The 15,298-nt window shown below is 36.9% G+C and overlaps 1 protein-coding gene across 2 annotated transcripts in view; it reads left to right on the forward strand.

Moving 5' to 3' along the window:
• Positions 1-15,204, forward strand: part of SLC25A16 (solute carrier family 25 member 16) — a 29,022-nt gene extending 13,818 nt beyond the window's left edge. For both annotated transcript variants that reach the window (XM_072628782.1, XM_072628783.1), the window contains 5 exons: positions 7,027-7,148; positions 7,940-8,006; positions 9,601-9,763; positions 12,096-12,164; positions 13,420-15,204. In XM_072628782.1, the coding sequence (XP_072484883.1) occupies positions 7,027-7,148; positions 7,940-8,006; positions 9,601-9,763; positions 12,096-12,164; positions 13,420-13,576 (578 nt within the window). In that variant the 3' untranslated portion in view covers positions 13,577-15,204. The remainder of the gene's footprint in view (positions 1-7,026; positions 7,149-7,939; positions 8,007-9,600; positions 9,764-12,095; positions 12,165-13,419) is intronic.
• Positions 15,205-15,298: the final 94 nt, after the last annotated feature.

The raw sequence follows: 15,298 nt of genomic DNA on the forward strand, positions 1-15,298 counted from the left end.
GGTGTCCTGCCTTTTAGTTATTGGGCACTGTCTGCTCTTTCAAGGACGTGCCCACTTCACAAAAGCAAAGCTTGAGTTTACTTTGTGGTTAGTGTGTTCACATTCGTGTTAAAGGATTTTATGATGAAAATAATTTCAGATCCGGGTGAGGCAGGGCAACATACTAAGAATGCCACATTTGAAGTTTAAAACCAGAGTCTATTAAAGAAATCTTTGGATCCTCCAGAAATCACACTTAGGACTCTGGCAGCCCTAAGCTGATAGGATTGTTTCGTGTTTAGTACCAGCAGAGGAGAAGCAGAGACTTTGGTCATTGCATGTAATTAGATACAACACACATTTTTGTTTTCATGAATTAAAGGATGACCTGATTAAAGTGGAAATGTGTTTTTCTATCTTCTTTCTGTTGAAACCTCTGTGGCCTCTTAGAGATGATTTTAGCTAAATTTCTGTAGGTCACGCAGTCATTTAAAGTTTATGTATTTGTAGAAGTTTAAAAAAAATGTGTTTCATGAAAGCTTTGTAAGTTTCATGTGTCTCTTAAAACTCTAAGGAATTTCATCATCCTTTTCCTTCCCTCATCCTACAACTACAATCCAATATGTCTTGAGTCTTCCAAGAAGGCACAGAAACAGAGTCAAGGTTTCTGTTTTCAAAGAGTGAGTCTTCCTCTCATTTTCTGTGTGTTCCTCTTCTCCCTGAAAAACATTCCTTTTCTTTCCTTCTACCAGTTCCCATTCACCCTTAAAAACCAAACCAAACAAAACATGATCAGTATGAGGCAGAAAATAAGGTATCAGAGATAAGTAAGCAGATGGATGAACAGACTTGCCTGTTGTTTGTCTCTTGGTTGTTCCAATTTTGGGGACAACTTGAAGAGTAGGCCAATGGGCATTATGTTGGTAAGTAGTGGAAGGCTGGAGTCATGTGTATGGGGTACTAGCTTTGGTCTCCCACTGCCTCACTGTGTTGTATGTTGTATATTTCTAGGACTCAATTTCCTTGCATATAAAATGAGCATAACAAAACCTGTCTTATAGATTCATGATAACATGTGAAAGCCCTTTGAAAAGATAAAGCACTAAACAGAAGTTTGTTAATAAACTAACCATGCCATTGACTGAATGCATGTTTTTAGACAGGTCATCTGAATCATTTTTCTTTATTTATTTATTCTCTACAAAGGGATGAAAACACTGTTATGCTAAATGTTTTTATTCATTCATGGAAGGTCAGGAAGGTTTGATACAGTGTTAGAAAGGCAAGTCCTCTGCCCCAATGCTGTTCATGTTTCATCCCTTTGCCCCTTTAATCTTGCTTCACAATTAAGAAGCAAATTCTTATGTGCATCTCTTTGCAACCTCCCCGCCAAGAGTGCTAGCCTATGTCTAGGTGCTTTTATTTCTTCTTTAAATTTGCTCATCTTGCTGGGCTTTTTGAGCTATTTCAGTCCTGCTTTGCTCATAGAGCCTATTACCCTGATATAGGTACATCATGTTGTTTCAAAATGTCACAATCATTTCCTGAGTTTTTAAGAGAGACCTTGAGAGTGTCCTTGTATTGCTTCTTCTCACCACCATGTAAATGCTTCCCCTGTGTGAGTTTTCCATAAAATAGTCTTTTTGGCAAGTGTCCATTTTGCATTCAAACAGTGTGGCCAGCCCATGGGAGTTTGTTCACGTGGACTATTTGTGCCCCATCTGTGGTAGAGCATTCCAAGCTCCTGTTGGTCTGATCAGCCACAGATGGACAAACTGAAACTTGACCTAGCATTGTGATGTCATTTTGGTCCTCTTTAAGAACGAAGGACAAGAACCAATATTTCTACTATTTTTAATTATAAGAACTGATGGTCAAATTTTAAAGATACATTAATATCATTCATGGTTATGCTCTGACTATCCAGAGTGCAGCTTGTAAGCCCCAAATGATGATTTTTGTGCCACCTGTTACTCTTTGGGATCTCTGATTTCTAGTCCTGGAGCTCCTGCTTGGTGTGCCTGGCTACAATATCTCAGTAGGCCTTCTCTGTCTCTTATTTAAACTGACATGTTCTATATGTACCACACCTCTCATCCAGCACAAAAATAACCCACTTTTCTGAATTGTGATCTGTATAGATTTGCTGTATAGCAAATTTGGGGGATCGAAATGTATAGCAATCTGACCCAGTAGTCAGTCTTACCTGAGATGGAATGTACAGGAAAGAAATCCTACACCCTTCTGAACAAGGCTTCCTTACGGGAGGTCAGAACCCTGCTATCATGGTGATGGCACACTATGCCACTGCTTTCTGATTCACCAATGAGTGCCATAGATCCAGCCCTACACACCAATTTCAAGGCTGTATTTGGTGTAGCTGTCTTGTTTTTTCCTTGCAGTTAATTCCTTTATCAGGAAGTCCTGTGTACCATTGTCAGTTTCAGAATATTCATATTCTGTGATAGATTTTAACACCAGAGAATTAATGTTAGCATTGGAAAGATTTTTAGAAACATTCTTTGAAACATGGAAAGTTTTGAAATTCTTTTTAAACCTGGAAATTACACATACAATGAGGTAGATCCATTTGAAGCTTGGTAAATAATTGGGTTTTCTGATTTTTTTTTTGAAGAAACCTCATTCTTTTCATTTGTCTGTTTACTTTGGGTATTTGTCTTAGTCATTTTATCTCCCAGTGTTCACCTTGCTGGTGATGACCATTCCTGTGTTCAGCAAGGCTAGTGCTTAGATATCTGGCCCAGCCTGTATTTAAAGCTTTGTAGAACTGAATGCTGGGTAATAACTACCCTGTAAGTTTGTAAGGCTGGAAGGAAGACTGGGGAGGAGGATGTCTTCTTTTCCCATTCATCGCTTAAACTCTGCTTAGACAGATGGTTTCTTCATTACATTCTACACTTCTTGACTGAGGAGAGGTAAATTTCACACCCAGAAACAGAAACTCATCTCAGCTTGATTGAAGGTCTTGTTGCTTCCTGGTAGGTGAAGACATACTGCTCTTTGTATTGGATTGTAGTTATAAGATGGGGGAAGAGGAAGGCTGTCATCACCAGTATTTCTGGTAAGTAGCTTTAGATTTTTCTTGTTTATTCATGGACACCTTTTATTGCTTTACCCACCTAGCATGAAACCAGATACTAAGGGATTAAAGGCCACAGCTCACCTGTGGAGCAGGTTCAATGGGCAACTGCTGGTTCTTTCAGAATCTGGTTTCTGTTGGACTTCTTTATCAGTTGGGTAGAAGGTACACACTTCCTCTCTTCAGGTCACTGGCAAGATATAGCTCAGAAATAGACTATACAGTTATTTTATTAGGAACTCAAGCAATATAGAGGTTTTATTCATAGGCTGCTAAAGGGATTTTGAGTACTACCTTCAGAGAAGAATCTTAGCTTAAATCAAAATATGTAAGTCAAGTTGAAGTACTTGAAGCATTGCCAAAAAAATGTACTTTTCTGAGTTCTGGAAATTGCTATGAGTCTAGTGGATTTAAGGGTCATAGTTAAGAATCACTTAGTAGATTTGTATGTAGGTTTGTATGGATTTATCCAGTTTATACACTGGTAAAAAGCAGAAGCTGATGGTATTCTCAGCCTTATTACATCTCTTGTATTAGAAACCATCCCTCGACTGAGCCTTCAGTGATGGATCTGTACTTTGCATTGGTGGATTGATGAAGAAAGCAGGATATTTGAAAGTTATTGAAGGGTGAGAGAAAAGAAAGGGGAACACAGGTAATGGAGGATGAGGAGCAGAGAAGGGAGACAGTGATGTAAAGGCAAAAAGGTAGTAAATGATGACCTATGGAAAAATGGAATAAAGGAGGGAAAAACAGGAGACAAAGTCTAATAGGAATAGATGGGAGAAATGGATGAAGGACAAGATAGTTATGAGGGGCATAAAATTATATACATATACACCCACAAACACATCTTAGAAATTAGGATGTTGAAAACATTTACAAACATTTACCATAAATTTTTCTTTAAAATAAGAGTGGGGATAAAGGAGAAAAATATAGGTAAATGGGTGAATTGAAGCAAAAGTGTGATAGACGCATGAGTATGAAAGAAGAGCTCATAACCAGTCTCACCTCACTAGCCTTTTTGGCAACCCTGCAGTCAAGTCAAGATTACCTTAAGACATTTATAACAAAGGACAAAATTCGTTTTCATTTCTCTCATTGCCAGTCTTCAAAACTTGGAATATTGAAATAGTATGAATTTAACTATCACTACAGAGAATTCAGCTCTGATTAAGCAAAAAAAGAAAGAAAAATGCTGTAACTCTATAACTTCATTTAGATTACCTTTGCTTCAAGCAAGGCTGTCTTGTCTTAATTTAGATTTAACATAAGATTTACTACAAAAACCCCAGAAAAGCACTTTGTTTGGTTAATAGCATAAAAAAAAAATCACTTTAATTAAGTTATTAAATATCCTCTATTGAGTAAGAACTATTTAGTAAAACCTCATTGATTTGAACCCAAATTGCTAGGCATTTGGTAATTTAGACAGGAATAGATTGGTTTACTTTTTTTTATTGAATATAAAATATTTGCTAACTAAACAAGGAATTACAAAAATAAGGTTCTTAAGAATGTTAAAAGGACCATTTATATCTAAACAGTTAATGCTGATGACCAATGGTCTGTGGCATACAGGCCCAGTGATATTTTCTCAAAGTTGTTGAATGTACTTGAAATTAATGAAACTTTTACTTATAAAGTATTTAATCATTCTAATATCACTTATTTAAATTGACCCTTCTATTGAAATAGACTTTATTGTCCTCCTTAAATGCTAGCTAAATTTCAAATCAACAAAATTAAATACTCAATAAACACTTAACACATGTGCGTCACTATGTTAAACCCCAAGATCTAGCAAGCCAAAACCTCAGCACTCCCTGCCTTTAAGGAGCCTCCATTCTGCCAGGGAGGGTAGGACAGGCAAAGGATGGTGGATGAATTTAAAGAGCCATAGAGTGCTTATCCCTGGCAGAGAGAAATCAGGAAAAGTGACTTTGTAACATGTTAGGACTCTGCTAATGATAGGTGAAAAGGGGTGAGGATATAGGGGTGGGCAACTATGGAGGAAATACATGGGATGCTGAGTTAACATGTAATGTGGTACACTTGAAGCACAAGTACTCAGGAGTATGCCTAGGGAGTTGGGTTGTAAAGTGTAATAAAGACCCACAGAGAGGAGATTTTGAGTAGGGGAGTAATGTTTTGTATTTGAGGACTTAAAAGTTCTCAGCCTTGTGGAGGTTGGTTTAGAGCATATGTTCCCAAAGTGGGTGATACTGGCCCCTGGGGGGCACTGGAACCATCTGGAGGGGTATTTTTTAAATGACACAAATTTCCCCAAAAACCCAAAGCAATAAAGGGTTAAAGAAAGTAGATTTTCGAGGGGGGCTCTAAGTAATTTTTTAAAGGGAGCAGTAGGCCAAATAAGATTATCTTCATAAATATTAGTGAACCTATGAGAACTTATGAAATCATCAGGGGAAAAAAGGTAGAAAAAATAGAGGGCCCAAGGTGGAGCTACCTACAACTCAGTGGGTGAGAGAGTGGTCTGGCCAAGGTATGAAGAAAAGGAAGATAGAGGAGTATCATGGAAGCCAGGGGAGGTGATAGACCCCAGAGGGGATGTTCAGTGGTGTCCAAACCAAGTTCATATTTATTGCTACCCATTTGTATAAGGTATTCTGGGGGAAATAAATGTTTTAGTCTGTAAACTGAAGTTTATTATGTAAAACATAAGTTTTATGTGTACTCTTCTCTGCTCAGAAGACACACAGGTGAGGAAACAAATGTACTTGGGTGTTCTTTTTCATTGGTTTGACATCCACTTCTCTGTCCCCTGAGTGAATTGTAGGATTGACAGGTTTAGATTTTTAGGCAGCTCACTGAAGAGTTGGAACTTAGAAAGTGGAAAAATAAAAAAAAACAAAAGAAGACTCACAATGCTACTTCCCCAATTCATTGCGGTGCCATTGTGGGACTATAACTGACGGAAAAGAGACAGTATGCCTCTGAAATAAGTTTTGTAAAAAGCTAAATGACATTACCATAACTTGAGACTAAACCAAGAGAACCGGGCATTCGCCAATGTCAGTCATGACTAATGTGATCTTCTTGGTCATAATAAAATGCCAACAAATTCTGTCATAAAATCTAGGCACACTGTTACTTGCCAACAAAGCCAATAAAACCTAACAGTAACAAGTATCTGTCAAAGCAAGTGTAGAAAACAAGATCATCCAAATAAAATCTAGGGTCTCAGCAGCTGGGGCTGGCCCTGTGTACCAGAGGAATTCCCCTGGGGAGCAGCAGGCTTTGGCCTTTTAGTAACAATTCAAGTGATCATATACTTTTAGACATTTACAGTGTCCTCAAGGGAGTTGGGTTCCAGCCATAAATTGAGGTGGTCTTGACCATGACTCTGTTGCAAATACAGACATATTTGGGAAGTAGATATGTTGTCTTCAGCAAGATGAAGCAGAAATGTGGACTCAGAAGACTGGAGTTCAGATCCTTGCCCTGCTACATTTGTATTTATAGATATACATATATAGATATATACCCTTAGGGTTTCTAAGCTTCTTCTAGCTCTGAAACCTGAGGTGGCAGCGTATCATTATAAAAATAAAGGAATAATAATGTTACTGCATTGCTAATATGTGATGTTAGGATAGCTAAGAGCTTTATTTTCTTTCAAGTGTTTTTAGATCTGTTGTACTGTTTTCTCATTGTAGTCTCTTGAGTTATATAGACATAGGTATTTGCACCACCATCTTAATAAGACTGTATTCAGGCTCATCATGACAGCTCTCATCAGCTGCAGCCTTTCAGTTGGAGAAGAATGAGAAAAGATTTTTGGGATATCTGCATATGAATTGTGGAGTTATGAGACTCAGAATGTGTACTTGCTAGCAATGTCATCTTTGATTTCATTGAGCTATGATGGCTTGTGTCTTATTAATAGAACTGTTTATGAGAGGTTTCTTTTTTCTCTTCAGGTATGACAGCAGTCATTTGTACTTACCCACTTGACATGGTTAGAGTTCGCCTGGCATTCCAGGTGAAAGGAGAACACACGTACACAGGAATTGTTCATGCATTCAAAACAATTTATGCAAAGGTATTTCATTTTTCTTTCCTTCCTTTGTGTAAATCTTCCTTTCACATTTTATAAAAAGCATCATGAGACAAATTTTAGCTTGGCCTTGGAATTAGGTAGGCCTCCGTTCAGATCCTGCCTCAGACACGAGACCATCCGTGTCTACTATCAAGTTGCTTAACTTCTCACCACTGCCAGCAGTACTGAGACTGTAAATTACAGATTCATTGCCAATCTGCATCAGTAGTGAAAGTTTCCCTATCACAGAGTTCTTCCACATCTATGAAATCACAATTCTGGACCAAAAACAGCTATTAAAATCTTTTCAGTAGGTGACTGAGTTGACAGATGTCCTGTTTGAGAAACGGAGAGAGGAAAGGACTACTGTGCTTTTCCATACTCAGACCAAACCTACCAGAGCATCATACTCAGGTCTGGGCACACATCAAATGCCTCAGTGTTTAGAACAGGGCAGCTGGTAAAAGAGCTTGTGCCATGTGAAAATCCTTTGAAGGAATAAGGAGTGTATAGCCTGGAGAGCTCTTAGTAGGATCAGGGTGGCTGTTTGCAAGTGTTTGAAAGACTCTCCTGTGGAAAAGCTCTTAGACTGCTTCTGGGCCCCAGAGGGCAAAGGGGAACATTGCAAGGAGGACAAGTTTGACTATGGTAGTGAATTTCTGCTTTACCAGAAGTTTTTAAGCAACTTGTCTAGAACTTTTGCGTTCTCGTCTGTGCCACAGAAAATGTTTTTGTTGTTATGTTCTTTAAGTGTATCTTAACAAGCACAACTCATTTACTTTTTCCTTTAAAAGGAAGGTGGCTTTCGTGGATTTTACAGAGGACTGATGCCTACCATTGTAGGCATGGCTCCCTATGCAGGTATGGATCACAATTTGGATTTCTTAAAACTTTTCAGATACAACTTGAGTTTGACAGTATAAGTTAGAGGAAAATCTTTGTTTTAAGAAATTGCAGAAAGTTAGATTCACTCTGAACATATTAAACTGTGCTGCCCTTCATGTTTTAAGATGGCCTTTTGGCCTACCAAAAATTGGATATCCATTTTGGTGTTGTCTTTCTAGTTGAATTGCCCTTTACTCTTACCTCATCTAGGAAAGAGTATTGTCCATAGCTGTCTTTATATAAAGGCTAACTGGGTCTTATGGGAAGAGATTAGAACTTTAGTCACACTAGTATAAGGCTCTAACTGACCAATAATACTATATAGTGTTGTATAAACATAAATAAGAAATGACTCAAGGATTAGCTATTAATTATTAATATAGATTGTTTATTATTAGCAGTTTAATTGATAAGAAAAAATCTTATTTTCTTAAATCACAAGGATTTTGTGGTAGAAAGTATGTTTTATAAATTTAGAAAGCATAAAGGTATTTTGAATATTGGACAAATTAATAGCAATTCTCAAAGCTAATATTTTATGTTAATTCAGTCTTTTTCTTTTTAATAAGAACTAAGATAACATTCCACAAGGATTAGTAACATTGTATATGCCATATAGTTTTTAATCTCAAGTGGTGCAAAGTAGAGATCAAGTGCCTGTTATAATTTATGTGGAAGGTACACATGCACATCTGGTTCTCCCCTTCTCCCAAAACTGGGTTTTTCTCATGCTGGCAGCCCTGACTTTGAAGACTCAAAAGGGGCATCAGGTTAAAAGGCAATTCTTTATAATGTCTGATTTTTTTTGAGTTCAGTATTAATCTGTAGACAGTGGAGTCTAATGGAAAGACTGCTTGAATCTGAGGTAATATCCTAGAGGACTCTCTCTGGACCTTAATTTTCGTATGTAAAATGAGCTGATTGAATGAGATTGAGGGTTTTTTAACCTGGGACCTCTGAACTTAAAAAAATTACAACTTTCAGTATAATTGGTTTCCTTTGTAATTGTATGTATTTTGTTTAATGTCTTTAAAAACATCATTCTGAGTATGGGTCCATAGGCTTTTACCATGTTGCCAAAGGGCCAAAGAAGTTATGAACCCTTGACCCTGATGATCCCCAAGCTTCATTCTAAATCTGTGATTTTATGGAAGGAAGCATGCTTTTAATGGAAATGTGTCTTGTCATCTCCACTATTCTAATATAGCCACTAAAATATAGAAGTCAAAAGCCAGTTAGATTTTGTTTTACAAGTTAGGAATTATTTTTTTCTCCTTAACTTACTTTATAAACATTTCTTTGTAATTTTGCATGATTGAGACTATAGTATATAATAGTCTCTTTGGTGAAGGTTGCTTATTTTGTGTGGATCTATATGACTTCTATTGGTTTCCTTTAACCAATTAGTAGTGTTAGCAGTTTTAGTGGTAAAAATTGTGTATGGGGCAAAATGTGATAGTCAAGAAAGAAGAAACATTATTATGTACTTGAATTAACTTGAAATAATACAATGTATTGTTTTTCTACTCTTTTGCTAAATATTATAGTAAATTTACATTTTGTTTTTTAGGGGTTTCATTTTTTACTTTTGGTACCTTAAAGAGTGTTGGTCTCTCCCATGCTCCTACCTTGCTTGGAAGACCTTCATCAGACAACCCTAATGTCTTAGTTTTGAAAACACATATAAACTTGCTTTGTGGTGGTGTTGCTGGAGCAATAGCACAGACAATATCGTAAGTTTCCTAACTAGCTTAATTTAGGAAAATAACTTGAAATTGCATTGTGTATGTATAGGACACTAAACTCTTACATAACTCATTTTCAGCATTAATTAAGCTTTTTATGTCTTAATAAGTCATTCATAACTAAGATAACTTACTATAAAGATTAAGTATTAGCTTATTAATTGTGAAAACCTCCAGGGTGGCACCCACATTTTAAGTTGTTTTGCTGGTTTCAAGTAATGTTCCTCTTGTATTTCTGTGGAGGAAAGTAGTTTGGCCTATCTTTATTTCAGTCAATAATCTTTAAGATTGATCCTTTAAAAAAAAACCAAGAATTTTCTCTTTTCCAGTCCTTCTATACTTTTTTTTTTTATCCACAAGAATCTGTGAAATTTCAGAAAATTAATCTAGCATGAGCTTTCTTGCTTACCCTTGCCTTTTGTTTTTATGGTAAGTCTTACTGTCTTTCCTCCTAGTATCTTTGCACTGCTAACTAACCCCTTCACCTTTTTCTATGGTCTGTTCTGTTAGGCATTTTGAATTCATATACTCATAACTTCTCTTCCCACCTTCCTTTTAGTATCTTCAACTACACTTTTTTCTATGGATTCTACTAGAATGATAGTTTTTGTTGTCTTTCTAGGCTCTAGCCCTTTTGACCATAATAGTTTGTAGCTACTATCTTACTGCTTTTCTCCCTTCCACTGATAGAATTCCAAGTTCTGTCAACTTCTCCCCCTGCCTCTCCTTCTTTACCATCTCTGATTTCCATAACATATCTTCCATTCCCACTCTCTCACCCAAAACTACATTGTTGAATGAAGGCCTTTTTTGCTAAGCTGAGAAGACCTTTTTTTCCCTATAGTACTCATATACCTTTAGGTAATGCTTAATCCTGTTGTCTTCCCTCTGTGACTGTTCTTTCCTGGCTTTCCTCCAGTCTCTCTGAGTATCCCTTTCTGGTTCTTTTTGATTGATTCTACTTTCTTTTCTTATTCTTTTCTTGACATTTCCTTAAGATTCAGTCCGTGAATATCCCTACTTTTTTTCAACATTTGGTCCCTAGGAAAGCTTATCCAACCTTCCATTTGTCAGTTATTCAGTTATCTTTTTTGTTCAGGTGCTTCAATCGTATCTCTGTCTCCAGTCCATAACTAAGCCACAGTCACACATTTTCAACCTTCCTGAAGAAATTTTTGTTCAACTATCACCTCAAATCTACTTATCCTTCAGTTTCACATTCTCCTAATGAAGCTGTCCCTCAGTCAATCTATCAATAAGCATTGATTAAGCTAGTGTGTTTGGCACTATCCTGAGCTAAGGGTATAAGAACAAACATCAGACAGACCCTGCCTTTCGAGAGCCTACATCCTAGTAAGAGAGACTGTAGGGATGTGCAGACAGACAGAACAGATTCATGGTGAATTCAAGATGGTTTTGGGAATGGGCTGAGCACCAGGGTCTAGAAGGTGAGGGAGATCAGGAAAGGTCTCTAGGCAAAGGTGGTATGGGAAGGATTCTGAGAGGAAGGGAGAGTGTGTTCCAGACATGGGGGTGGGAATTGAAGCATTTGTGTTATCAACAGCAGAAAGTTAGTATGACTGACCTGTGGGGTGTATGGAGGATAGTAATCACAAAGAAGACTGCCTAGTCATGAAAGATCCAGACAGGAGTTTCTACCAGATCCTAGAGGTGACAGAGAGCCTCACGATCCCAGTATTGTTTGGTTATTGTATCACCTATCTATTATGTGTGAACACCCTGGAGTCCTTTTAGACCTTAAGTCATTAAGTCCTTTTTATTCTAACTTTATTTGGCAGAATCTGGACTCAGTGACCTGTGGGGTCCCTTCTGGCTCTAGATCCATAATGCCGTTCTCATCTCGTTGCTCTCAGGCCACACACCTCAAACTTCCTGTCCCAGTTTTTTTCATACTACTCCAGTGTGAACTTCCTACTTCAGCCAGTCTGCTCTCTTCTGTCTTCTGAATATATCTTTGGCCTCTGTTCATGATGTTTACCTCACCTAAAAATTCCTTGCCCTCTCCCCAGTCATGCTTATTGTTTAAGGCCCCAAACTTCCTACATTCTTCAAATTGAGCTAGTTGTTCCTATCTCTGGCCTCCTACAATTCTTGTCCATGAAACTATGTACTGAACTGCCTTGTATTGTGCAAATTTTCACACATGGGTAGCTCAGTTATAAGCTCCTGGAAGCTTGAAACTGTGTCTTACCCTTCTCTTTTCTCAGAGACTTGCACACAGAAGTGACTCTAATTGCTTATTGAATTGAATGTTAAAAAAAAGTGAATGTCCTTTATTTTGTCTTTTTTTTTCCTTTAGTTATCCACTTGATGTAACCCGTCGTCGAATGCAATTAGGGACCGTTCTTCCCGATTCTGAGAAGTGCCTGTAAGTTCTACATACCTTTTTGTTATCATTAGAAATAGAAATGCTTCACATTTAAAACAAGTAGGAATAGAACCACAGAATTTTATTTTTGAAATCATTTTGTCCCACCTTTCATTTATAAAACAGCTCAGAGACTGACTTCTTTAAAGTCATGTAATGGAGCAGTGATAGAGTCCAGGATGACTGCAGGTCATCATCAGTTCTTAATGGGTCTCAGTCATTTCATCATGTACTTTGTTAATAGCAAACAGGATTCCAATGTATTGTACAGTGCTTGGGGGAGAGTTGACAGTGTTTGGTTAGGGCTTTGCTACCCTCCCTGTGGTGGTAAACAACTTGATATAGGTTATACATGCAAGCTTGCAAAACATATTTTTTAGGACTTTTCTTATAAAGCCCTCTGTCATGACCACGGATGAAAAGAAAAAGAAAAGGGAACTCCCAAGTCCTATAGATTAGGAAGACAGGCAGTTGGACAGTATGGGGAGGGAACAGTTTTTATTGCTAACTCTGGGATTTGCAAAAACTTTTTAAATGAATTTTATTTCCTTTATATTTTCATGGCCTCCTGCTTACCATTCTAATTTGAGAGGGAAAGGGAAAAACTATAGCTGTTAAATGTATATTTTGAAAAGGCTGCCATTGGACTCTTCCGACAGTACTGACAAAAGTGATATCTCCCTCAGATGTCTCATTTTTGTTATTTTTAAAGTGTCATCCCCCCCATAAGAAAACTTGTAGTTTCCTTTCAGAGGACAATAGAAGATATTTGTTTTAGCTATTTAAATCACCTCAAGGTTGCTTGACAATATTTAGTTATATTATAACCCAGAAGGGGAAACATACGCAGCTCTAGGGACACATGCGGTTCAATCAACTGGTAGGTTTATAAATAAAAAAAATAATAATTAACTGATAAGATATCAAAATTAGCACAATTCATCCCATCCAAAAAACTTATTAAAATAAAGAACAAGATAGGTATCAGATATATTTTTGTGGGTCCAAAGCCTTAGCACCATGCCTTTCAAAGATTTTCTTAATAAATATTTACCAAATGAATGTATCAGTAAAATTGCTCTCCCCTCTCTTCAGTGTGCCTGTCCACCAGAATATGACAGCTCCAGGGTGGTCAAATCTGTTAAAACCGCATTTGTCATTTAAATCACCATTTTAGCTGTTTGAAAAAGGCCATCAGTGCTTGCCTTCCCTTTTTTCTCTTCCTTATAAAGACATGTCCTCTGTTATATTTCAGTACCATGTTGAAGACACTGAAGTACGTCTATGGACACCACGGCATCCGCAGAGGACTCTATCGGGGCCTGTCTCTTAACTACATTCGCTGCGTTCCCTCCCAGGCCGTGGCGTTCACAACCTACGAGCTTATGAAACAGTTTTTGCACCTCAACTGAAGTCACATTTTTCCCTAAGAAAGTGTCCAGGGCTAGACACATATATTTCTGTTATATAAACATTTATGTTTTACGTTACTATTGGCAGTGGAGGGGAGGGGGGTGGTGTGTGTGGATTAAGTGAAGTGGAAAATCACTCTGTCGCTGCAAGCCTTGGCACTTTTTTTTTAAAGCCAGAAACCAGAAGTGCTTCCTGTCATTTTTTGATGCCATAATTTGTGGTTTCCTGATAGGGAACACATCCTTAGGCCGACTCTGGATGTTTTATTAAGTTGTTTCATTAAAATAACTAAAAGTTCCGAGAAACCGATGAAAGATTCATTGGTGTCCATTACAGGTTTTCTGAGATTTACTCTTAGCTTTATCATGTTCTTCCAAGCTTTCTTTAGTAATCATGGCAAGAAAAAAATCCCAGCCTTATGAAATCCCAGATTTAATGAAAAACTATGCTGGATTTTAAAATGAACTGGGTTCATTTTTTTTTAATTAGATTTAACAATTTGTGATTATTGTAGCAAGAATGTATATTGTATACATTATCTTGCCCAGTGGGATAAGTATATTGTACAAGCCAGCACTGAAAGGGTGATATTTTGTGGGTAGTGGTGACTGGTTTCTTGTTAAAATAATACAGTGTACCATGGGATAAAACTGTTATTTTAAAAAATATAAACGTGACATAAGAGATGACATGATTCAGAAGCTAAGTAGGCTTACTTCTAGGTGTTATAATAAAACAAGTTCTCTGATACTACAGGATATTTTACATAATTTTCTATAAAAGACAACCTATTCCTAAAAGGCAGGTAGAAGGAATGTGAGTTAAAACAACAGACCAGCCTTGAGAGATTTTATTTGTAGAAGTGGGTTGGTTTATGACTTCTGTTACACAAGATGTATACAGGTAGACTGAAAGCATTCCCATTATTTTCAACGTATGGATCAAATGGTATTTACTGTGCTTGTATATAAGTAGAGTGATATGTGCATTAATATATTACTGTATCAAAATGTTCTTCCATGAGAGAGACTTCTTCTGTTGTGTAAATTTACTTAATGGAGATATTGAATATAATTTCTAGTGATCTCCTGTTGTTTAAAAACAAACAAGTTAAAAATGCCAGCATTCATTCTTTGTCAGCACTTACGTAGTATCATTTTTATTTATTGTTGTAAATATAATTTCAGAGGACATGATGTGTAGAATCATTGCCATGAGGTGAGTCATTAGAAAATTAGTTGAAATCATTATGTACTTCCATTTATGTTTTAGGTTAAGAGAATGAGCATTTCTGGTATGGCCTTTGTAAATTAATGAGTTTTTTGGAAAAAATGGGATGAATTGTGTTAATTTTGTTTTGACATCTCATCACATAAATATTTGTTTGATTTATATACCTACCAGTTGATGGAACTGCATGTGTTCCTAGAGCTGTGTATGTTTCCCTTTCTGGGTTATGCTATAACTAAATATTATCAAGCAACCCTGAGGAATTAAATCACTAAAACAAATATCTTCTGTTATTCCCTGAAAGGAAACTACAAATGTCTTACTGAAGGAAAACTTGCATTCTGTGCCATTTCTGGAATATGTTCAATAATTTAATAATAAATACATTTGAGTCATATTTTGAAATTTATTTCCTTCATTTATAAATCATAGGTTTCATTTACTACAGTAAAGGCCTTTACAGAAGGAAATTAGAATTAAAAAAAGCAGTC

The sequence above is a fragment of the Notamacropus eugenii genome, chromosome 1 (genome assembly GCF_028372415.1).
Source record: "Notamacropus eugenii isolate mMacEug1 chromosome 1, mMacEug1.pri_v2, whole genome shotgun sequence".
Taxonomy (NCBI): Eukaryota; Metazoa; Chordata; class Mammalia; order Diprotodontia; family Macropodidae; genus Notamacropus; species Notamacropus eugenii.